The sequence below is a fragment of the Lissotriton vulgaris genome, chromosome 11 (assembly GCF_964263255.1).
Source record: "Lissotriton vulgaris chromosome 11, aLisVul1.2, whole genome shotgun sequence".
Taxonomy (NCBI): Eukaryota; Metazoa; Chordata; class Amphibia; order Caudata; family Salamandridae; genus Lissotriton; species Lissotriton vulgaris.
This window is the reverse complement of record NC_141699.1, coordinates 408,429,525-408,454,812: the sequence shown is the minus strand read 5'-3', so window position 1 is coordinate 408,454,812 and position 25,288 is coordinate 408,429,525. Positions and strand designations below refer to the sequence as shown.

General features: G+C 45.2%; 1 protein-coding gene across 1 annotated transcript in view; it reads left to right on the top strand.

Annotated features, from left to right (window-relative positions):
- LOC147679893 (all-trans-retinol 13,14-reductase-like) overlaps positions 1 to 25,288 on the top strand; it is a 221,280-nt gene that overhangs the window by 148,548 nt on the left and 47,444 nt on the right. The window contains exons 6-9 of the mRNA XM_086943456.1: positions 1,115 to 1,237; positions 2,211 to 2,349; positions 13,556 to 13,665; positions 24,630 to 24,796. Of these exons, the coding sequence (XP_086799582.1) occupies positions 1,115 to 1,237; positions 2,211 to 2,349; positions 13,556 to 13,665; positions 24,630 to 24,796 (539 nt within the window). The remainder of the gene's footprint in view (positions 1 to 1,114; positions 1,238 to 2,210; positions 2,350 to 13,555; positions 13,666 to 24,629; positions 24,797 to 25,288) is intronic.

The following is a 25,288-nucleotide window of genomic DNA, read 5'->3' as shown; positions in this document are numbered from 1 at the left end:
AAAATAAAACAGTCATTTAATTTTTCTTTTTTAAATGTATTCCGTTTTCCTTTAAGGAGAACGTGCTACCTTAAAAAACAAACAAAAAAAACGCTTTATAAAACAGACAAAGCAAAACCAAAGGGGATGGTGGACTGAGAGTTGAACATTGCAAGCACTCATCCCCAGTCAACTGATCTGGGTTTAATCCATCATCATTCTTTAGCTCACTCCGCCACCCAAGTTCAGACATGGCTATTTGCAAATCAGTCTGACCCTGTGCTTCTTGGGAACAGTCCAGCCTCAACTGCCAAGCCATGTCTTCCCTGGACCGGAAACAAGCATCCTGGAACCGGTTTTGGGCTCACAGCCCATATCAGCCAGGCTATCTTGAATCCAGTGGCAAAATGAGCAAGGGACCCACGTCAGGGCATACCCTGCCAACTTAGGGCGAACAAAGCAAAACCAAAGGGGATGGGGGATGGTGGAGGGAGTGTTGAACATTGCAAGCACTCACCCCCAGTCAACTGATCTGGGTCTAATCCATCATCATTCTTTAGCTCACTCCGCCACCCTAGTTCAGACATGGCTATATGCAAATTAGTCTGACCCTGTGCCTCATGGGAACAGTCCAGTCCGAGCTGCCAAGCCAAGTTTTTTGGTTTTTGTTATAAAAAAGACAGTCATAGACATGGTGGTCTGCTGACCCCAGCAGGCCACTATCCCTGTGAGTGCTGGCCAATGCCAATGGGGTCACAAATTGCGACCATCCTCATGAATATTAACGAGGCAGGTCGTTATGGACCTCATTGGGAATAGCAAACAGTGTCTGAGACACTGTTGTACGGTGCATTTTGTGAGTATCAAAACGTCGTAATTTGCGACCCGCAAAATGGAAGGGTCATACATCTGGCCCTAAATCAAATCTGGCAAATCTAATCCAAAACTCTAATTTGTGTAGTATGTTATTATTTTACACCACCAACTGAATTGTCTTTTGGCTCTTTCAATGACAGCGCTCATCACTGCCCACCTCAATGGTGTTCATTTTGTTGATTTTGAAAGAAAGTAAGCATTAGTTGGACCTCAGTCACCATCTTCATTTAATAACTCACCCTACCTGCTTTATTTCAAGGCGTAAATGTTCAAAGGAAGGGGCGGGATCCAGTGAATATCTTTGCCCCGGTGGTGATTTCCGATGCTGGAATATTCAACACCTACGAAAATCTCCTCCCCCCGGAGCAGCAGGCATTGCCAGGTAAGACAAACGAGCCACTTGTAAAATGACTCCTGCCTGCCACTGGGCATTCTCTAATGACGTAACCAAGCGCTGCATCTGTGTATTTCCGCAATATTGGTGATTTGTTTAGGAATGCTTACTTGAGATGTATTTTTGAAGACCACAAAGATGCTTGAATTATTTTTCTGCAGGTGAATTGTACATCACTGAATACTCCTCAATGCTAGGACTGAATAGTAACGTTTTCAAAATAGGTGCTTCTTGCACCGTTGGAGAAATATTTCAATAGCAAAATCTCTCCAACTGTAATTGATAGTTTATTTTCACAAAAGGTTTTTAAACAAACACGAGAATTTAGCTTAAACAATTGTTTTTTAAAAATAATGCACAAATGTGTAGAAAGAAATATTTCATTTTTAAGCCCTATATTTCCTCCGCTTAGCTACTTACGTGGTTGAAAAATGTTGGTGTTTTTAAAAAACTGAAATGTAAAATGTTCCTAAATTCATATCTGCATGATAAAGGACGGACCGTTCTAAGCAAACTTTCAGAAATAAAAAGCATGCAGTTAGGGAGTGCATTCCTTTCTTGTGGGAGACCAGACAAGGTACGTTTTATTATGTAGCTCAATTCTGGTTTTGAGTCACCGTTAAAGATGGTGAGCTGCTTTTGCTAGTGGAGTTGATTTAGCAGGGATTACCCAGTAGCTCCTGCTGGCCATCAGGAACACTGGCAATCAGCGACAGATGGGAAAAGCTGGTTATCTGTGAAGGAACGATGGAGAAGGCGCGCATGCTGATTTTTGCATTGGTTGAGATGATTTGTATTTTGATTTAATGTAACTCTGTGCCAGGTAGATAGCGAGGGGGTGAGAAGCTTGAAAATAATTCCTAAATGTTCTGGGAACTAATGCTGTCACTTCAGAATAAATCAAACATGGAGTGCACAAAACTTGGATAAACTTCTACTGGTCTTCCATTTCCTCCCCTAGGGATCCAGTCTCAGCTGAGCAGTGTGCAACATGGGCTGGCCGGTTTTAGCCTTTTTGTTGGCCTGGATGGAACCAAAGAAAGCCTGGGGCTCCCCGCATCAAACTTCTTCATATTTCCTGACCCAAATCTTAACAATGCGTGAGTTGGGTTCTAATATTGATAGTCTGAAGGGGGAGGGGAGGGCAGGGGCGGCTCTAGGCTCATGGTGGCCCTGGGCAGGGAGAGTAGGTAGCGGGCCCCGGAAGAGGGGGGTCTGGGCGGGGCGGAGCGCCAAGGCCAGTGAAGAGGGGGGGTCCAGGGTGTTTGGAAGTGGAACAGAGCCGAAGGCCGCCAAATCCCTGCCAGGGGCTGCCACGCAAATATGTATGCATCCTCAGAGGATTATTATATTAAAGATATATTTTGGCATGGTGGCCCCTGGGGTTTGGTGGCCTTGTGCAGGTGCACAGCTTGCACATGCCTATGGCCGCCCCTGGGGAGGGCCGCATCATGCTACTGTTGAATGGGCCACCACTGTAAGATGTGTTTCATCTCCTATAGTCCCCACCCACAAGGTCACAGCATGGATGCTTCGCTTGATATTAGAGAGACTTAATGACAAAGTGGGAAGTGTGTAAGAGTGACATATTACGGTGGTTTCCTTTTGGAGATTACGGTTACAGCTTCTCAAGGTAAATTACGTTTTTATTTTATACAGGCTGCAGGCATAACGTTGCCTCATTAAACTAATAGGTTTTAACACTCTGCAGAAGACGTGTTCCAAGATTGAGGGTTACATCTTACAAAGGTTAAATGAGTGTTCAGGGGACTGAACATCTACCAGATCGAGCCTGTCACCCTTGGCTCTACTCCAGCAACTGAACCCCGTGGCAGTCTGACATAAAGCCAGCATGTTCGATACAGCTTATATGACCTGATCTCTGTTATCCCTGTACTTACCTCCAAAACCAGAGCCAAGCTGATCTTTAATAGTATTTTCCTGTTATACAAAGTTATTCTAACTAAAACACCAGCCATCCCTGCTAACACCCTCCCTCTCGAATAGTAAAGTACACCTGGGACTGCCGCACATCATCGACCAGGCTCTGGCAGTCTTGCAAACCAAGTCTGGATTTCGCTTCTGCCCAGAATTTGTTTCCTTCAGAAGGAAATAAATACTGACTGGTTAAGCAAAGCACATAACAGACTAAATGAACCAGCTCTTCCACACCCTTCTATACCCTACGATAACACTAAAATGCTTTGAGGATGTTGTTTCAGTGATACCGGCATCCAGCAGTCAACGTGAAATAAGCGTGGAAATATTGTAGCTCTGACAACTGAATCTGCCTAGGACTGGCTCAATGATCTTAACTGTTAACAGACACATTTGTTATTGAGACTTCTATAAAGTGGCCTCTCTGTCAAGGTAATTCTTTGTAATAACATTTTCTGTAATGGTTCCTCTGTAAAGGAAATGGTCCGTAAATGTACTCCGTCGTCATCAAGACCCCTTCATCACCATTTGTCCCAAATGATGTGCTCAAATGAAGACATGCAGAGGCAGATGTGCAAACTGACCATCTCAAACAGAGATCTTAATGTGGCATATACAACAGAAAAGTTGATGATTTGTAAGTCATGAGTGTCCATTTTAGGCTTAGGCTTGGCTACAGACGGCTTCCTTTATGGTTTACCTAAAGTCCTCAATTCTTCAAAAAAGGTACCAAAAAGACACAGAGAGCGCATGTTGTGAGTCAGTCCTTCTCCGCCATCGCGGTCACGTGTTTTTATGGTTTGTCATTGCTTCGATGTGCTTTCTATCAAGGACATGGCATTTCGTGATTGGTTATATTATCCCATTTGTATTCCCCATAGGTTTTCGTGATGGGGCTTCAGGAAGTGCTTTTGATAGACTGTAGATGTGACATGACATGTAGAATATAATTGAGAGTCTGTGTGTGTTCTTTGATGTATTTACTTTGCTGAGACAAGCACATTTTAATTGCTAATTAATGTTTTATTTATTTAGGAAGTGAGTGCTGTTCGGATACTATTCATTACCTGCCCTTTGGCGTTCATTTGTTTAACTTTGCTGCCATGATAAACACGTTGTTGAATTTGTATTTTGTTTTCACAAGAGTGCACATACGCTTTCTTAACCCCTTCTCTGCAACGGCTATTCCGCCGCAGTGCTAAGGGGGTGGGGGGGCTGCGCGGTGGTCCCGTGCTCGTGACGGAACTGCTCCGTCACGGCACGTGGGTGAGCTGTGCTTGTGACAGAACGGTTCCGTCACGGCCCCGCCAGCTCAATAGAACGCGCCGCGCAGGCGCGGAATTCGCGCCGCGCATACGCAGTGAGCGTGCCGTGACGGAACCGTTCCGTCACCAGCACAGCCCACCAGAGGCATGGGAGGGGTTAAAGATTCAACTAAAAACTCAGGCTCTTTTTAGATTGAGCCAGGGCAGCACATGCACTGCTCTGCAGGGCATGCTGTACTCTAGTATGGGCTTGAAGCTCTGGCCACTCTCCGCCCATCTTTTCAATTAGCTCCTGTTGCTGTCATTTCCAAATGGTTGCTTCTGATTCCTTAATAGGCTTGTTAGTCCCTCCTTACTAACGCCTTGTCTGCATTTGTAACCTCTCATGAGGACTGAACTTTGTACTTGTGTGGTTACACGGTATGTTTATTTAGTCAATGAACTCTATTTTCTTTAATTATTTTGTCCTACTGACTTTCCTGCAACGGCTGTTAAGACGTGCCTGAGACAACCGCTTAATTCTTTTGTTATGCGTGGCTGCCGAAATTAACACATACTCACTCGTAGCCCCTCATCACGGTCCCGCCCCCAGGCGCCCCCTTTTGGTTTCAGCACGGCACCCGCTTTAAGATTAACAACATGGGCGCCCACTTTCTTTGCCACCAATACACATGAAAATGTAGTGCACGCACAATTGCATTTCCACTGCCCAGTGCTACAGCAGGGACACAAGTTAAATGCTTTGTAACACCCTGTTGTGTTGCTAAATCTTTCCGTTCTTGATAGGTCTTGCATTTGCGAGAGTTTAAGCTATTGCAATTTTAAATAACAATGCCTTTAATGTATCTGTTTGGAAACCAACACTTTACAATGCCAAGAGCTGAAGCCCTCGCAAATGCGAAACCTATTGCATTGCAAATGCTTGTTCAAAGCTGTCCTTTATGCAAACTTTCACTGTGTATGTCTTTCAACCTCATCAGTTAAAATGTAAACCTAATCTTCTTTTCAGAGCACCTTTTTTGAGGGTATATCTTACCTTTGTTAGGCAGTCTTATATGCAGAGGGGCTATATTCCAAGCTTTAATATTGTTGTAGTACATGATTCTACTTTGCCATGCATTTTCGTTTCAGGACAGCTGGAGATAAGACACACAAAGTCACCCAAACACTTTCCCTATCAAAAGCCAGACTTATTGGATCAACAAAGCATGCTTGCTGAGCTGATAATTTCTCATCTTTCCTGCCCATCACAGTCCGAACTGAGAGTGTCACAGGGGCTCCCACACATAGCCTTGCAGTGGGTATTCTACCAGAATGAGGACTACAAAATGCAATGGGCCAAAACAAAATGGTCTTATTATCGAGGACTTAAATATTGTGAAGATCAATATATATATAGTTCAGTATAGGTTTACATTACTTAACTTTGCCTGTGTGTATCTTGGTGATATATGTATCTTCGAGGTATGTAGATGTGGAGTTAATAATAGTAAATATTCCTACATTCACAATATTTTAGACCTCTATATTTTGGCTGCACTATATTTTTGTCCTCTGTGTTCTGACATAACAAGTCCTGCAGTTCAGATGAGTGAGGAAAGTCATCAATGAGTTGTGTAAGAAGTATGGCAGTCCCCCCAGCTGCCGGCATACCAGCTGTTTTGTGTGTGCAAAGGCCAAGGTACAGACCTCTCATAGAAACCTATTGAAAAAGTCTGTGAGTAATAAAGAGTTCTCCAAAAAGGTGAGGAAAATCAAGAAAACCTACTAAGATTGTAGAAATAGATGCTAGATGCGTTCCGTCTTTCCATCAGGTCAGACAGAACATACAATTTCCATGTGTCATGTATTAAACCTATCAGCACTGGTAGAACTGATAATGCCAACAAAGGTAATCTGAAGTAACATGGGCAGGACAGGTGAGACAGCATTGCCCAAGTTAATATTACAGCCTCTACATCAGTGATCAATGCGTATTTCTAGCGCATTATGAAGGAAATCACGGGGGCGTGGCCACGAGCCGAACATGGCGGACGTGCTCTAGAGAGGCTCCGTACATGACCTACAACACCAGCTAAATATCCTTATTTCCCCTGCACCCCCGATCGCCACGATATCCCCCCTGGTCCCTGGGAAGCAGTGCGAACCTCCGGCAGCAATCTGCGGTCCCCGACGACTGCCGGTGACCGGACGCGGACCGCGGCTTGAACGCGGCCTGAACCCCGTGGTGCAGCCGCGGACTGGAGTGAAGGGACGGCCCGTGACTACCGGGTCTGACTGCGGGCGTGACCCGGGCCGCTGAATGAAGGTGAGCCGGCGTACACCAGCAGCGGGCTTTTGAGGAAGCAGCAGCGAGGACTACAGAGCCCACGAGCCGTCGGAGAACAGCGAGGACGCTGCTTGCATGGACTGCCCGTGAGACCTTCCCGTTCGAAGCGGAGACGGCACCGGCCATATTGGATCCCCATCTGGGCGCACCTCCCCCCGACACGCTGAGCTGACACCTCGAAGGCGCTGCCCCCCGCTGCCCTGCCCCGTGCGACAGTGATCGGGAGGGCTGGGAAACGGGCACCGACTGCATCGCGTCAAACAAGAGGCCTCCATTGCTCGAAGGGACACTGCCTGCCTAGCCCCTCGTGCTTTCTGGTGGACCGTACGGTGTGGGGGGAAGGAGCGGCGGTACTCAGCATAACGCCACACTGCAGTACTCCAGGTGTTGCGTTTGGGTTCCGACACCCCCCCTATATGCTGACGTCCTAGCGGTGAGGTGTAACGGACGCTAGAGCGCCTACAGGGCCGCCATTTTCCATTTGCCCGCCTTTGATGCCCTGGCGTACTGCGCCCTGGGGGTGCTGGTGAGGCCTCCTATCTGAAAAACTCACTGTGGGCCATCGGACAGCGACCTACTACCAGCAGCTGCTCCAAGGAGGCGCTTGTGGCATACTACTTGTATGCGAAACACCCTTAACTGCCCCAACCCAGTGGCACTGGAGACACTCTACGACTGCCACCCTGCAAACAAGAGCTATGGGCAGGAACAGGGCCAAGGTGCAGGAACACGGAGCCAGCGCCGATATGCAATCTACGGGCTCGGAGGACCCGCTAGCTTCATCAAACGTGGAGATGATTCCCCCAACAGGCAAGACCTCGCAGGAGGCAAAACTCGACCTCATACTAGCTGAAATCAAGGCGTCCAGAGAGGCACTGGAATCCCGAATGGACAACATGGCGACGGGCCTATCGCTACTCAGGGCGGACCATACAAAGCTGGCGGAGAAAGTCACAGAGCACAAGATAGCGCTGGACGACCTAATCCCGCAACAAACAGCCCACTCCGCGAAACTTGAAAATATGGACAAACAGATTAAAATGATATGGGACAAACTGGACGATGCGGAAGGGCGGGCACGCTGAAACAACGTGCGCATACTGGGTATTCCGGAGAGAAGCGAGGGGAAGGACCCTACTCAATTTGTGGAGGACTGGCTAAAAAAGATAGTAGACCCTCAGGACCTCACGCCATTGTATAGTGTGGAGAGAGCACACCGGATGCCGGCAATACCACCGAAACCAGGGGCATCGCCGCACCCTTTAATTGCACTCCTCCTACACTACAAAGATCGAGATTCTGTCCTGAGGGCGGCGAGAGAGAAAGCCCCATTGCGCTATGAAGATAAGAGCATTTTGGTGTACCCAGATTTCACCCCGGCGGTACAAAGAGCTAGATCATCGTTCCTGGGAGTAAAACGCAAACTACGAGACAGGAACCTGAAATACGCACTGCTATTTCCGGCCCGGCTAAAAATACTTTACAACAAGTCCTACTTCTTCGAATCACCGGAGGAAGCAGCGGAGTGGATGGAGGTAACACTGACGCCCCCGAACACGCAGGACCCCTTTGAGGAGGATCAGGGGGAGGGAACATCGCACCGGGAAGAACGGAGCCAGACTGGAGCGACCATGGGACGTGCGAACCGACACACGGCCTCAGGAGGGTCGTCATCGACCAGGTCTAAGGGGATTGGTCAACTAACGAAGGCCGCCTTGGCTGAGCACGACGCTCAAGATCCTGCCGCCTCAGCTAGCCGCTCCGCCACGCACACAGAGGTGTCGGGTTTGGCTGACAGTCTACAACTGTTCCCCAAGATCACAGCACAAGAAGCGAATGACCTATGACTGTAGCTTGGGAAGACATCGGAAGGTAACGTATGAACTGAATGCAAGGCGATTGGGGGAGGGGGGCCTCATTTGCTATAGGCACAACGGAGTACTACCAACAGACTCTGGACTGGTGTAAGTGGCCCCAGCTCCCCACCATATAGACATGTTTCAATGTAATGCATGCCCACGTTGGGCAGTACTGTTTGGATCCCGGAGGGTTTTATTCTGGGACCTAGTAGTTGTGGGGTTGTTTTTTGTACAGGCAAGGGACTTATGGCTGACTATGTGCACCCGCTTCATGGTGCGGTTCTCACTGACTTTACCTGCTACTAATCGGAATGGGGACCCTTAATGATTACAAGTTGTGCACCTGGAACGTTCGTGGCATGGGGTCAGTCCACAAAAGACACAGTATTCTAGCTCAACTAAACCGCAGGAATGTCAAAATTGCCTGCCTTCAGGAAACCCATTTAACGAACTCAGAAAGTGGGAAATTGCTTAAAAAAGTGGAAGGGACAATTGTTTGCTACCTCTTACTCAGCCTTCTCGAGAGGGGCGGCTGTGTGGCTGAGGAACTCAGTCCCCTTTAAACTAGTGGAACTAAGGAAAGATACTGAAGACAGATACGTATTCGTCCGAGGGTTGTTGGACGGTTCCCCTGTTGTGTTGGGTAGTGTATATGCGCCGAACTCGAGCCAATCGGCCTTCCTAGTAAAACTTAACGGAGTGCTAGCTGACTGGGCAGATTTTCCTTGGTTGATGGGCGGGGATTTTAAAGCTGTCCTGGATGTCTCCCTAGATAGGTCCCACCCGCCATTGCAAGCTACGGAAAGTAGAAAACAATCTGAGGCGCTAGCGCAGTGGGCAGAGGGATGGCACCTAGTGGATACATGGCGTGGTAAACACCATCTAGACAGGGAGTACACATTCTATTCACCACCCCACAAATTACACACCAGAATTGACCATGTTTTCTGCACTACATCACTACTGGGGTCGGTCACGACAGCAGAACACATGGGTAAAACTCTCTCGGACCACAACCCGGTGGAAGTCAGCTTCTAGTGGGGCAGGATCCCAACACCCATACCAACATGGCACCTTACACCAGATCTCTTAGAGGACACGACCCTCCGCACAAAACTTGAGATAGCCATTGCATCTTACTTTGCCACAAATAGTGGGTCCGCGAGTTCCCACCAAGTAGAGTGGAACGCTTTCAAAGTCTCGATCCGGAGAAAAGCGATGAGCACACGGGTGGGCAAGAGACACAATGTGATGGATAGACTCCGGGAAGTAGAGGGGCGCCTAGCCATGGTAGAAAGTGAAGCTGCCGGCACGAACATGCCCTTCACGCCACTACAGGAAGCACACATCCAACACGCAGAACTGCTAGAAGAGCTACGCATCCTAGACTACAGGGAGTACACGAGCCGACAACATGCTCAGGCGGATAAGGCAGGACCTTTATTGGCCCGACTGCTAAAAGATGAACCGATACACCTGCCCATACTGGAGGTACTCGAACAAGGGGGGTCGATGGCAACAACGCAGATGAGTGTTAACACAGCATTCAGAGATTATTATGGGACACTATACGGCCCACACACACCTATGTTAGATGGGACTCTTGGGGACTTCATGGAGGGGTTGGAAATACCGAAGCTTGAGGAACGACAGAAGAAAGAGCTAGCACGGCCTATCATGGTAGCAGAAATACGCCAAGCTATCCGCGCACGCCCACGGAACAAGGCCCCGGGCACAGACGGCCTTCCAGTGGAATTCTACGGAGCCTTCATAGATCTTCTGGCGCCACGGCTCCTCGAGGTGTATAAGGAGGCACTTAAAGCTCGGGGCCTCCCGCAGACCACACTGCAGGCCCTAATAGTGTCACTTCTGAAGCCGGGCAGGGATGGCTTAAATATGTCAAATTACAGGCCTCTATCACTACTAAACATGGACTACAAAATATTAAGTAAAATACTAGCAACGAGACTGGCCCAATATATTCCATCGCTCATACACCCAGACCAATGCGGCTTTGTGCCGGGCAGGAGCACTGCTATGAACCTGCGGCGACTCAGCCAAATTATGCTAGATGCACCGGGACGGACGGACGCGGAGGGATGCATATCACTAGACCTGAAACAGGCGTTTGACTCAATCAAATGGGACTACATGTTTGCGGCGCTCGACTACTTCGGGATACCAATAGAGTACATTAGCTGGGTAAAGCTGCTCTACACACGTCCGACGGCGCGGATCCGCACAAACAGATGCATATCAACACAATTGGAAATAGCAAAGGGTACTAGACAGGGATGCCCATTATCCCCGCTCTTATTTATACTGGCACTAGAGCCTTTACTATGCAGACTCCGCGAGTCTGCACAACACAGGGGCATACAGAGAGACGGGGTGACGCATGTGGTATCAGCATATGCGGATGACATTATCCTCTACTTCGGAGACTTGGGAGGGGATCTGGGACCTGTGCCTGAAATATTTGATAGCTTCAGCACCATGTCGGGCCTTACGATTAGTGAACTCAAATCATATGGATTTTTCTTCTCTGCAACCAGAGTGGAAACCCGCCTCCCCTTTGCACCTTACTCTTTCCAGGTGGAGGAACACACCTTTCATTACCTGGGGATACAAATCTATAGAGAGACAAGGGATCTGCTAGATGGCAACATAGGAAGGGCGATAACAAAGTTACGGTTGCAAGTGCAATTCTGGGCGGAGGTCCCGCGGTCAACACCCCCCCTGCTCCGCATAGCGATTGAACACTGGAGGCGAGCGGAGAAGTACACGTCCTCCACGTCAACTTATGCCCCCACGATACCACTACTAGGACTACCAGCCGGACTGAGAACACTTTCGAATCAAATGCTTACAGACTGGCATGACTCGGGAGTGACACAAGTAGGGGATTTCTTTAGTGATGGCAGGATGATGACATTCGAAGACTTTCGCACTACACACCTCACACCCGGAGGGTCGTTCCTGCTACACGCAGGAGTAAAATGCTACATAGCACAGGTATTGGGCCTCGGATGGGTTGGAGCCACCCACAAACTCACTGCTCACGATGCAGTATCTGATGGGATCGGGTAGCCATCTGACCAGATGGATAACACACGGTATAAGAGAGGGCAGGGTTATTTCACTGCAACCCATACGGGATAAGTGGGAACATGACATTGGGAGACCACTCAGGGATAAGGAATGGGACCGGATTTTGAAATATCCTAAAAAGGTATCGAGAAACCAGAATTTCAAATTCATACAGCTTATGCTTTTGCACAGAGCATATCTGACACCCCACCGCTTACACACTATGTTCCCTGATACATGCCCAAGATGCGGGGCGGAGGATGCCCGACTAGTACACATGTTATGGACCTGCCCCAAACTAGGGTATTACTGGACTACGATACAGAATGACCTGGCTAGGCTAGTCCCCGCCAAACCATACACCGCATTGGAATACACCCTTCTGGGATTGGGCCCCGTGGAGCGGAAAAAGAGTGTAGGCACACGATTCACAGATCTGGCCATGATCTTAGCGAAGCGTACCATAACCATGGAGTGGAAGTCGCCCAGGCCACCAGACCCTGAGATATGGAGGGCGAAGTTGGTGAGATGAGGGAAGGCTGAGAGCGTGACATTGCAACGCGAAGAACGTAGAGGGCTCAGGAAGCACCCCATTTCCCTGGAATGGAATACGTTGCTGGGGTCATTTGAGACAGGGAGTGACACAGACTCAGATCACACCATAGATATGGGGCAACAGGAATGATGACAAATACATATACTACAACGCCTCTCATAAGGCTTATACCACATAGGATGGGTCTGGTGCACGCAACTCTAGGTGCTCGAATAGTGTCTAATAAACGTGAAACATCCTATATACCTTCAGTACGGTTATGGCAGGGTCTCCACACACGATGTCCATGTGTAAGAGTGATCAGCACCATGAGAGAATGTAATTATGAGTAGGTTAGTGCCATGGGGGGGGGCGGGGAGGGAGGGGGGAGTTCAGGTTGGGAGATTTTTCAAATATAACGAGAAAATGAAAATGTATATACCCTGTCAGTGCGACAATATCATACAAATGTGAATAACTTGCACTGTTGACTACAAATACATCTATCTTGTTAATAAAGAATTTTCAAAAAAAATAAAAATGAAGGAAATCACTTCTGGAGGGTCTTGTCGTCAATGAGTCTCTTAAAGACAATGAAGGCCAAATGTTCAAGACTATAAGGATTGTTGATAGTTAAACATCAGTTTATATGTCCATAGTGCACTAGTGATTAGCGAATACTACAAAGAAAGTGAAACATTCCTAGTGCAAATAGTGATTCTGAAACCATACTCCTAAAATACACATTACAGGGAATAGCAAATGTTACTAGAGGGCTTGGGTCATGGACAAAAAACAACTAAGAGCCTCCCTGGGGTTTTCATATTAATTTTGAAACTTGCAGCCCATCAAACAAACTCAAAGACAATTATTACTACTTTGGGGGCTATCAAAAAATAGATCAGATTTATAGCACTTTATTACAAAGGTGCTAAGGAGAAGGATCCTGCTGAAGAAAGAACCTATTAATTGCGGCCAGATTACTTTTCCTGGCAGTTTAGTACAGTAAGCTGGTTGGCGAGGCTGGGAAGGAGCCAGGATGGTTTTTACAGAGCCTGATATATGGCTAACTCCTTCTGCAGCTCTATTGGCTTTTAGCAGCAAGGCCCAAGGGAAACTCCATCTTTTTTCCTATGGTTAACTCCTTTCTCCCAAACTCGGACAGTAGATAAAAAAATTGGGGGTAATGAGGATAATCCTCTCCGTTCTCAATATTTGTTATCTGTAGTTTGTCTTTAATGTGAAGGCCCGAAATTCCCAGATTAACAATTTTTTTGTTCTCTATTTCAGAGAAGATCTTTACTTCTCATCCTCCAGGGAGGAGGCACCACAGCACATCCCTGTGCTCTTTGTGTCCTTCCCCTCTGCCAAAGATCCAACACATGAACAGAGATGTCCAGGTACTCTCTAACCACTGCTTTTAATGCATATTCAGTAGTTTAACTTTGTGTAACCTGTGGTGTGAGTGACTGAATGAATGATTGAGCGAAATACCTATAGACAACCAAAGTAGTAATGCAGTCGCCAGTAGACCTTTGACAGGGATCCCTCACTTCCCCACAGTTCTATGTTTTGGATTGTCCTATGTGGCTTGTGATTGTTTTTCTGAGTTACTTGTTTGGAGTTTGTGTGTGTGCTGAATGAATGGTGTCCTCTGTGAGGACTAATTACAACTTCTCTGTTTGTTGGATATACAGATTTCACATTTGCTTCACACTGGTGTCTCCACTCTTCTATAAATACCTAGTGGCCCTGCATGACCATTATGTCGATTTAATGTTGACTTACGAATAAGATATACAGTCTCATTCGAGAGAGTCGGCTGACCAGTTGGCTATGATGCTACAAAGCAAGGTCACAGGAGAAGCCCTGTTGCTGTGCCTTGCCTGTAAGACTTACATCGGAGTGGTCTAAATTAGAAAACAAGGTGTCCCTGTGGGGAGGACAAGCACAAGGCCCAGCTGAATTAGAGTTGGGTTGGCAATTAACGGAAGTTCAGGAGATACAAATGTCTTGAGTCCAGGTTGTGGTGACCAAACATCTGCATGACCAAAAGGTCCAGGTCTTGTTAGAATTTTAAAGCACAGGTTGAGCCTGCACAGCCCTTGGTCACACCATGGTGCAGTGGTGCTTGCACTGGCGCTGGCAGCATTCAAAGCACCAGTGCAGGAATGCATCAAATCTTAGGGAGAGCGCACAAATGTGCAATATCTACTGTCACGCTAAGCAGCAAGTTGTCTTGTTGTGTGACTTTTTAGTAAATATGAACTTTAGTGGGTAAGTGCCACCAAAGATGAGTACCACTGGGAATCTTCTATTGCAAACTAAGTCCACTTGACATCACCAGTAGCTGTAATAATGACTTTTGGGACCATGGAGAACTCGAATAGGTCTTCCTGAATTATGTCCAGTGCCCTTAAAATTCTGTCTGTTTATCAACAGGAAGCTAATGTGGCTGGCACAGGTCTGGGAATTGTGTTTGTCATACACAAGAGGCTGCATTCTGAATCCTGTATCAATCCTTTTCTAGCCAGCCACTCCCTCTATTATTGAAATATATGCCACTGTACAGCAGTTCAGATGACCTCCTTCCCTGTTGCTAACTATTGCAAAGTCCAAGAGGAAGCGCACCAGAGGTATGAATTCTCTGTGCGGACAATAATAAAAAGGAATACATTCTCAGCCAGGTTTATAGGCCATCATCGTTGGCCTCCAGTTAAGAGGGGTACTGAAAGCGTTCCTTTCCATCTATAACATGCTGCCATGGCTGGCTCGTCAACTTATGCCCCCACGATACCACTACTAGGACTACCAGCCGGACTGAGAACACTTTCGAATCAAATGCTTACAGACTGGCATGACTCGGGAGTGACACAAGTAGGGGATTTCTTTAGTGATGGCAGGATGATGACATTCAAAGACTTTCGCACTACACACCTCACACCCGGAGGGTCGTTCCTGCTACACGCAGGAGTAAAACGCTACATAGCACAGGTATGGGCCCCGGATGGGTTGGAGCCACCCACAAACTCACTGCTCACCATGCAGTATCTGATGGGATCGGGTAGCCATCTGACCAGATGGATAACACACGGTATAAGAGAGGGCAGGGCTATTTCACTGCAACCCATATGGGATAAGTGGGAACATGACATTGGGAGACCACTCAGGGATAAGGAATGGGACCGGATTTTGAAATATCCTAAAAAGGTATCGAGAAACCAGAAGTTCAAATTCATACAGCTTATGCTCTTGCACAGAGCATATCTGACACCCCACCGCTTACACACTATGTTCCCTGATACAAGCCCAAGATGCGGGGCGGAGGATGCCCGACTAGTACACATGTTATGGACCTGCCCCAAACTAGGGTATTACTGGACTACGATACAGAATGACCTGGCTAGGCTAGTCCCCGCCAAACCATACACCGCATTGGAATACACCCTTCTGGGAAGTGGTCAAAGCAAGGCTCCAATCACATAACAAATGGGGAGTCTTCGAGATATGGACACCATTTCCCTGAAAAAGTTCAACCTCCATGCAGGTTTCTTCTCCCAGAAAGGGATGTTTGGAGTTGAGGTTGGGGTGTGGCCGGTGCTAAGTCAAATTGTCTTCTTTGGGATTCCCCAAACAGCTAGTGACTGAGAGGCTAATGCAGCTAGGGTAGACCCCTTTTCGTGGTGAGTCGGGGCACTCGGAGAAGGGGTGCGGTAGGAGGTCCAGCACCTCTAAATCACATGGAGAGGTTCCAGCAGCAGAATGAGTACTGATGAAGCCCCTTAAACTGTGTTTTGTGTATCTTACAGTCTTTCATGTGTGTTTAGCATCAAATATTACCTGTAATCAAGCTAGGCAGATACTGATTTGTTCCAAACAAACACTTATTGCGTTTTCATGAAAATTTATGCTTACAACTGCGTGTCTGCAAAGTGGAGGATTTTAATACTCAAACTTAAGCGACACCTTCTGGATTTAGGTGCAAGAAACAAGCATATGGCAAATGTGTCCTCAAATCCTCAGTTGTAATAACCATTTGCTAGTTTCCTTTTGATAGGTTTTTGCATATTTCAAAATACCAACACCGAAGGTACAACTAAGTGCATATTGCTTTTTAATGCAAGTTGTAGGACAAAATGTGGTTTGCTGTATCTCACACTACTTTTTTTTTAAGCAAGTACCTACCTCGCTTAAAAAAAAGCCTCCCAAAATACTGGCAGCAGGCTGGTGGGTCAGAAAATATTTATCAGCTAAACATTTTCCTTGTGAACCAATCTCCAGCTCGGACCGTGTAGGACTTTGTTTTGTACGTTGCGTTTGTACTCGCTTAAAGTTAAGCAAAATCACATGATCTGAACCCCCACAATAATTGGACATTGCTTCATTTTTTAAATACCTACTTTTTAGATGAAGTTGACACAGTTTCAAACCCACACACCAATGTATTCGTTAAAATCCTAGCCAGGACAATTGCTATGTTTTCAGACGTTTTATCTAGAGTACTGAACTTTTGCTCTGTTTAAGAAATTCCTGGGCCTTGCGACAGGCACACGACCCCACTAGCCTACTGAACCATTAACTGCCATTGAACTGATAATTCGCTGTCTCTTCCTGGTATTCCTTTATAGACTGTGTGATTGGAATGCACATGTAAGAAGCCGCTTCGGTGAAAGAAAGATGTTGGAGAGGGTGGGGGGGAGGGGGGGAACTAATTTTCCGTGAAAAGAAGCCGGGAACAAATATATATTTTATACTTTTCTCTAATAATTTCTCTTTATAGTTTAGGATACTGGATGGGAAATGATAGTCCATAAAAAGCCTGCCCTTCCCAAATGCCCTTTTAAAATCATGGGATTTGTACGCACTTTGTGACACTTGAAGCAATTTTTAAGAAATTGAATCTTAATATGCAATAATGTGAGGGAAAATCGCGGACAAAGATTTGTGAATTCCATTAATACACAAACGCTTCATAAATACATTTTTCACCATCTGAACTGTCCGCAGTAATAGGGCAAGATGACAGTGACACAGGCATACCCCAATAGAGTAATACAATTGTAACTGCAGGTGAAGCATGCTTGAGGCATTTGCATATCAAGTTAGGGTGTGCAGTTATGAGCATACGTATCTGGGCTTACAATAAACTGTAATAAATCACTAATCTTCCCGTTCATGAAAGACATCCCCGACTCTCTGCTGGAATACCCTCTTCGCTGGTGCAGAACCTCTGCTACACGTCCAAGCATCTGAGCCAGTCATGATGCGTCATCAGTTCTTTGTGAAAACCATGGGGTCGGTATAACTCAAATAAAGGAGAAGATTAATTGCTGGATGGTGCTACCCCTGTCATTCGGGCACTTAACACACTTGTGAATATGGTCCTTGTGCCGAATCTATTGTATCTGTTCTTTAAAATACCACTGGTCCTACTTCAACAATTCTCCAGACAGTAAGGTCTTTCATGAAAAAGATATTACAGGCTAGCAAGCAACCTAGGATTAAAGCACAAGTTACTTACCTTCGGTAACAATATATCTGTAAGAAACATTAGTAGTGATTGATGCCTGGGGGTAATTCGAAGGTAAGGAATCTGACTGGATTCGGAACGTTTTTCGTCAGCAGTATCCCTGCACGTCGGTAGGCGGCGTCGTGCGGCTCCGCTTGCGTCGTTGGCGTAGTTGGTCCCGGGATGACGTCACTGGAGCTACTTAGACGTGCCCATGCGCGCTGACGTCAGTTCTGTACACGACTTTCCGCGACAGGAACTCAGAGCCATGCAAGAAACTGACCACTGGTGCCATGAAACTAGGGCCCTGAAAGGGATGACCTTAACCCTAGAAATCAGTTCGTAGAACGGGTAGGATGGGTGGGGTGTTAAGGAATCTATCACTACTAATGTTTCTTACAGATATATAGTTAACGAAGGTAAGTAACTTGTGCACCTGAAAGAAACACGTAGTGATAGATTCCTTACCTTGGAATAGATACCCTAGCAATACCAACCCTGGTGGTGGCTCTGCGAACCAAGATCACATCAGAAAGTCCCGGAGAACAGAACGGTCAAAGAAGCCGTCTCTCCGGACTTGGCTGTCCAGTAGGTAATGCTTGGTAAACGTGTGCAGCGAAGCCCACGTAGCTGCCTGAGAGATGTCATGCAAGGGAACGCCCCATCCCAAAACAGTAGAGGCTGCCGTCGCCCTAGTAGAATGGGCACGTAGCCCCACCCGAGGCTCCTTTTTAGCCAAAGAATAACAAACCTTAATGCACAGAACGACCCACCGAGAGATGGTTCGCTTGTGCACGGCCCGACCTTTCTTGGCGCCCACATAGCCATCAAAGATCTGGTCATCCACCCGGATTGTGTGCGGTTCAGATATAAAAAGAGCACACGTTTTGGGTCCAGACGGTGGAGCCTCTTTTCCTCTTTTGAGGGATGCGGAGACGGAAAGAAGGTGGGCAAAGTGATGGTCTGCCGGATGTGAAAGGCAGTGACAACCTTTGGCAAAACAGATAGACGAGTCCGCAGTACAACTTTGTCCGGATGGACTCAGAGAAATGGAGGCTTTGAAGAAACAGCCTGGAGTTCACTCACTCTTCTGGTAGAGGTGATGACCACCAGGAAAGCAGTCTTTAAAGTGAGAAGACGAAGAGGACAGTTGTGAAGTGGTTCAAAGGGAGCACACATCAGATAAGTTAGAACGAGGGTCAAGTTCCACTGAAGAATTATGAAAGGAACAGGAGGGAAAAGATGAGTAATGCCTTTTAGGAATCTATTTACAACAGGGGACTTGAAATGGGAAGGCTGATTTGGAAATGTTAACACCTTAGCTGCGTGTAAACATTTCTCCCCAGTGCTGCGCTGTCCATTAGAACTAGTGCTGAATGGACGTTCAATGGTCGTGCGCAGCACTGGGGAGGTAGCGCTGCTGACGACCATTGGCCGTCAGCAGCACTTAAGGGGTTAAAAAGGCTGAAATGGCCGAGAGATAGCCCTTGATAGTGCCCAGAGCAGAGCCCTCGGGGCCAAAGAAAGTAGAAAGAGGAGTACCTCGGAAAGAGGGGCAGAAAGGGGATACCCAGCCTTTGCTGTGCACCATGCCACAAATGTATTCCACATGCAGACGTATACCGTTTAGCCCTTGTCCTTCTTGGGGACCAGAAAGTAGTGGGAATAGCAACCAAGACCTACTTCTGACCCAGAAATGCGCTTGATGGCCCCCTTGGCCATGAGGTCTGTGGTTTCCTGCTGAAGAAGCGCAAAATGGTCCCCCGACATGCAGTGGTACCGAGGTGGAATGGCTGGAGGGGTAGTCTCGAAGGGGAGTGAGTAGTCCCTTCGGACTATCTGCAGCATCCACTTGTCCGAAAGGATGTTGCACCAGTGGGGGAGATGATGTCGTATTCTGCCGCCCACTGGCGTTTTTGGGCCTGAAAGGATGGACTAAGAAGGCTTTGAAGTGGATGCTGCAGAGGTGGAGATGGACTGACCTGCCCGCTAGCCCCCAGAACCGTCTCAGGGGTTCCCACGGCTCTGGACACGCTGAGGTTGTTGCTGCGCCTGCCTGTGGCTCTGGAATTAACGTGTTGGGGCACCGCTTCTGTGGCAACGAAATGAACGAAAAGCAGAAGGTGGAGGAGGCCGAGTGGCCGAGAGGCCCAAGGACGTCGCCGTAGTTAAGTGTGCTGGTGTAAAGAGATGGGTGTACGCTAGCCACACAATCCGTGTGCCTGAGCCGGAGAATCCACAGGACGAAGCAAAGAGCACAACTGACTCAGATTCTCAAGGTGAACAAGATAAAAGTCCAGATACTGAAGCTTGACCTGTTCGTTGACATCTGGAAATATCAGATGCAAGCTCTGCATCTGAAGGAGAAAGTGAAGTTATTAAAGTACCAAATTCTGAAGATTGACCTGAAAGGCGAGATTTGGTTAGGTCTGATACCAGTGTGAACACTGATCAAAATAAAGACAAAACTGGTAGTCAGACAAGTACTGAAGGACAGTCTGAAAGCAGGAACAGAAATCTTGAAACTGGTGAAAAGGAAATAACTCCTGATAAGGATGAGCTTCCAAGGACCAGCTATGGAGAGGTTCCTAACGGAGTGAAATAACTGACCAAAGAAAGAACAGATTCAGTGGAGAAAAACAGACATTATAAAGTTCACCATAAAGGAAACTGATGAGAAATCTGAAACTGAGTTTGATGACAGTGAGGATGAAACTCAATTAAGGAGAAGCTCAAGAAAAAGAGCTTGGAGAGTGGAACGTAACACTGTCGAACCTGTAAACAAAAAAACACGTAAAGGAGATAATTGGCCTGAGGGAAATGATGGACTAAAATTCAAACTGGTTAACAACGCTGAAGTCCAAAAAGATCAAGTAAATTAAATAACCAGTCAAAAGGAGTTGTTGGGAGAAAAGATAGAGATTGTGCAAAGGCCAAAACAGTAAGAAGTCCAAATCAAAAATACAAATCACCAGCATGGTCATACATTGCTTTGCCTCCAATAAGGGAAGTAAATAGCAGTCAAGAAAATTTGAATTATCAAAGTGAAGCAAAAGAAAGTGAGTGGACTGAAAACTCAAAAAGAAAGAAAAGAGTACCTAAAATTGGGAAACCAAAGAAAGAAAGGTGAAGGAACAGGATTTTTGATTTTATTGATGATATGGACACTTTTTTTAGTTCAAAAGGATTTGAAAGAGACAATACAAGATAAGAAAGAAAAAAATAATGGCTACTAATGATGTAACAAGATCAAAAAGTACTATTTTTAGAAAATGGTGTAGAATGTGGTTAATATGCACAGGGTATTAATGTTGGTATGGTTGATATTTGCCATTGTGATTTCTTTTAGGCCTGATTTTGAAAAAGCAAGGGCAAATGACAGTATAAGAGAAAAGGCCTATAAATCAAAGGGTGAAATAAAACACATGTATAGACCTGAAGTACATCAAGATAATTCCATCAGCGATTATTCTAAGAATACATTTTCGAAGGTATTGTCTGAATATGTGAGAACTATGGATGCCAGAAACTGTTATGTTTGTGTGAAATTTCCCACTTCTGTATCCAAGGGTGTGACATACCACCACCTTCCATTAACGTATGGGGTTACATGTAGTGTGTTAACTGGTTTGTTGTATAAAACAGGTAAATTGGAGTACTATTATTCAAATTCTGATGATGTTTTTGAAAAATTGAAAATCGTAGCTGAATTGAATCAAAACAAGCTTGCGAAAGTTTTGGGAGAATATTTTTTGGAAACAAAAGAATTGACCCATGATTATGCGTTCAAACATAATTTGACTTGTAAAATGAGAAATGAAGAGAAAGCCTTTTTGGACATGGTAGAAGAAAGGAGAAACCAATATATAAGAAAAGAAAAAGCAAAGAAATCTAAATCTACAATGTGGACATTTGAAGATGATAATATAGAAGGGCATAATGTGAATGTGGCTATAAATATATATACACCACTATTAGGGAAGCTATGTATTCGAAGAGACAACACTGTGCATGATAATTATTTTGTGCGAGCCAGTCAATGTGAAGATACATATATTATAAAAGGGGCTTGGGGATTTAAAGGAGGTAATGATCAAGTTTTTCCCTGCATATACTTTTTGTGCTGGAGCAAAGCTTATTATACATTGCCTAATCACTGGTATGGGTCATGTTATATAGGCCTGGTCTTTCCTAAAATTTTCCATGTAGATAGAGTAACTAATGGAATTCATGAGATAGGTAAACCTTTAAGTCGTAGAAGAAGGGAGAGTGTGATAGAAATAATAGGTGATGTTTTTGGAGCATTGATACCAGCAATGGGTATATCTTTTAATGCAAACAGAATTCGGAAGTTGTCAACGATAGTAGATCGTTTATCAACAGATACTGCAGGGGGATTTTTAATGGTAAACACGGAAATGGTGGCTATGAGAGCTATGGTGATGTAAAATCGACTTGCTCTTGATATCATTTTGGCAAAAGAAGGAGGAGTCTGTGGAATTTTGAAGGTACAGCACTGTTGTACCTATATTCCTGATAAAAGTCAAAACATTGAAAGGTATATTACAAACCTTACAGAATTGCATAAAGAAATTATACCACTGGAGGTTGATGGTGTTCTTGAGAAACTCGGTAGGAGCTTTTCAGCTGTTAAGAATTGGTTTTATGAAATAGGTAGATCAATAATGGGGAAAGTATTAATTCCAATAACTATAATAATAGTGATAATCTTATTCTTAAGATTAGGTTGTACACTTAGAAAAAGAAGAAATCTTAAAAAGTCTATAAAAAAGGAATTTAAAGAAAGACAAGAAAGAGAACGTGAAAAGGGGGCATTGAAATGGAAGAAATTAAAGAGAAACTTTATCAAGACAGAAAGAAAATAGAAGATACTAGAGTATAAACCATACTAATTGAAAATAATTTGAAACATGTTTTTGGAATTTTTATAAAAATTTTGGGTGTTATTTGATGATAAATCACCAAAGGGGGAGTTGATGGAGCAAGGGTGAAAACAAACATTTTTGTATACCCCTCGTAAAGTCTCTTTCCCATAACTGCAATATGTATTAATCGTATGGGTTTAAAATTAACCAACATAGAATAGAAAACACACACACAAATACACGTGGGATACTGATATGATTGTGTTGCAAACCGTAATCCATTAATTATGCGAAACTGTCTTACTAATATAGTGCAGAAATGCTATAATCTAATGAAAGGCTATGCATGAATGCTTTCTAAATGTATAATTGTGGCAGAAATGATGGAGAATGGTAAGAAAACAACGCATATGTGTAGCCTGAAGCTAGGTAACTACTAACAGGGTAAACGTAGAATGGGGGGGGAGGTAAACAGAAGGGTTTTATTTTGAAATGTAACGTTTAATTGTGTTTGTTTCTATGATAGTTCCTGTCATGGCCCATGCGGCCTAGTAAAACATGGAGGGTTTGTCAGACTCCAAAAGAACATCTTTCTATGCATGCGCGACTGTGCTCGAGAGATGTGCAAGTAGCCTGTACCTGTGTGGCTGGTGTCAAGGTCAGCGTGACCTGAAGAGCAGAATGGTGCCAAGTTAAGATGTCGGTGTTGTGAGCCTGGGAAAGTGTATGAAAGTGACAGGTTAAAGGACAAGGGTGAAAGAATGTAATAATGAACAATCGGAACCTTATTGTGTTTGGAGCTATGACTAGGCGAAAATATGGACAATGAGGAGATGAGGTTATCCTCATCCACCCCTTGAATGGACCAATGAGAATTGAATGCAGGCCCCTAAAGTTTAAAATTTTAGTTAGATAGTTAGGGAAAAGGGTATAAAAGAGGTTGTTTGGAAGAAAGAAGGAGCTTGCTTTTGAATTATTTTTCGCACCACGACATGCTGTCGGACTGATCGATTTTCCTTGGTGCAAAGACTTTGAAATTTCCTGACTTTAACTTTTGATGGGGACGGAGTCCTGATGGGTGGTGAACATCGAGAAAGAGTAGAGAGGCTGTTTTTGGGAACTCTTTTGCTTTAACCCTGATTTCCATTGCCGAGGAAGATTGGTAATATGTTGTTAACTTATTTTTCTGAACTTTTCTGCTAAATAAATGTAAACTGTTTAAATTAAAAAAAATTCTTTTTTTAGGTGAATTGATAAAATGTTAGATTTAATTTGAACTAAGGGTTTAATAAGATAAGGTCATGCTAGGAGATCTAGTAAATTTTATTAAGAATTAAATAAATGGAGAATTAAGCTGGTCTTGTTTTCCATTAGTTAACTTTTACTAGCTGATCTATTGACCAAATAGTGGGGTGTCTTTAATGTTTTCATGAGAATTAAAACCATGGTAAGATCTTATAAACTGCAGATGTATATATATAATGTATAGAATTTAGACGAACTAGATGAAGTAGGACACTCCGCTATTCCAGCAGCTCGTCCTCTGGTTTTCACTGATCTTGGGAGAAGGGTTATTTGTGTGAATGAGTGACTCGCGGTATTATGGGCCCCACCGACGAGTAAAGCGTGATAGCTCCTAGGATATATAGTGATGGTTTGGAGGTTTGTTTAAAAGCAGCGCTGGATCAGTCCTGTAAGACTCTAAGGTGGCCCTCCAGTACTCGTTTGTGATTCATTAACACCCAAACACCATTTTGATGGAGATTGTTTTCACTATAAATTACCTAACACATTCATAACAGATGTTACCATTATAGTTTGGAAGCACGTGTCCGAACTGCACCACTGGAGCTCATTTGTACAAAATGTCCTTTGGGAAGCTCTGAAACTTTCAATTTGTAGTTGTTTTGCTCTTCAATTACACAGCTTGTTTAATAACGCAGGGTTATGTTCTTTAAACTTGTTACAGGTAAATCTACGCTGACTGTTTTGACACTTGTACGTTATGAGTGGTTTGAAGAATGGAAGGGCTTGAAAGTGCAGAAGCGAGGGGAGGAGTACGAAGGGCTGAAGAAGACTTTTGCCGACTCCATACTCGAGACAGTCCTGCAGCACTTCCCCAACCTCCGGGACAAGGTAAGTTGTGATGTGTGTTTGCCAAAGCAGTTCATGTGCAGGGTTTTAGAGCTGAAATAGCCAGTGCACCAGCACAAGCTTAAAGGTTTTCCTGAGAAGATTAGCAGGGATTAGAGCTGTTACCTTTGAAGGAGCTTCTGCATCACCAGCATGGACATTATTAAAACCAGGACCAACCTTTCTAGACATGATGATTCCTCTAAAACCGAGACAAAGGGTTGGCAAAGAAGAAGCCCTTCCACTGTGTCTTGACCTGTACATGCTATTGGATTTCCCTGTCAGGAGAGGACCTGCCTGATCTGTGTGCATTTTGTGTTTCTCAATTCTTTATTGAGTAATCAGAGCATGTGTTTTGAAGAAGCGAGTCATCCAAGGAGTTGCAAGAACCTGCAGCCAACTAGCCTTAACCAAATTCAATTTTCTTGTCCCACTGAAGACCTGCATGTTGTACCCCTTGGTTTACCAAGCAGTAGCCTGAAAGGGACACTAGCG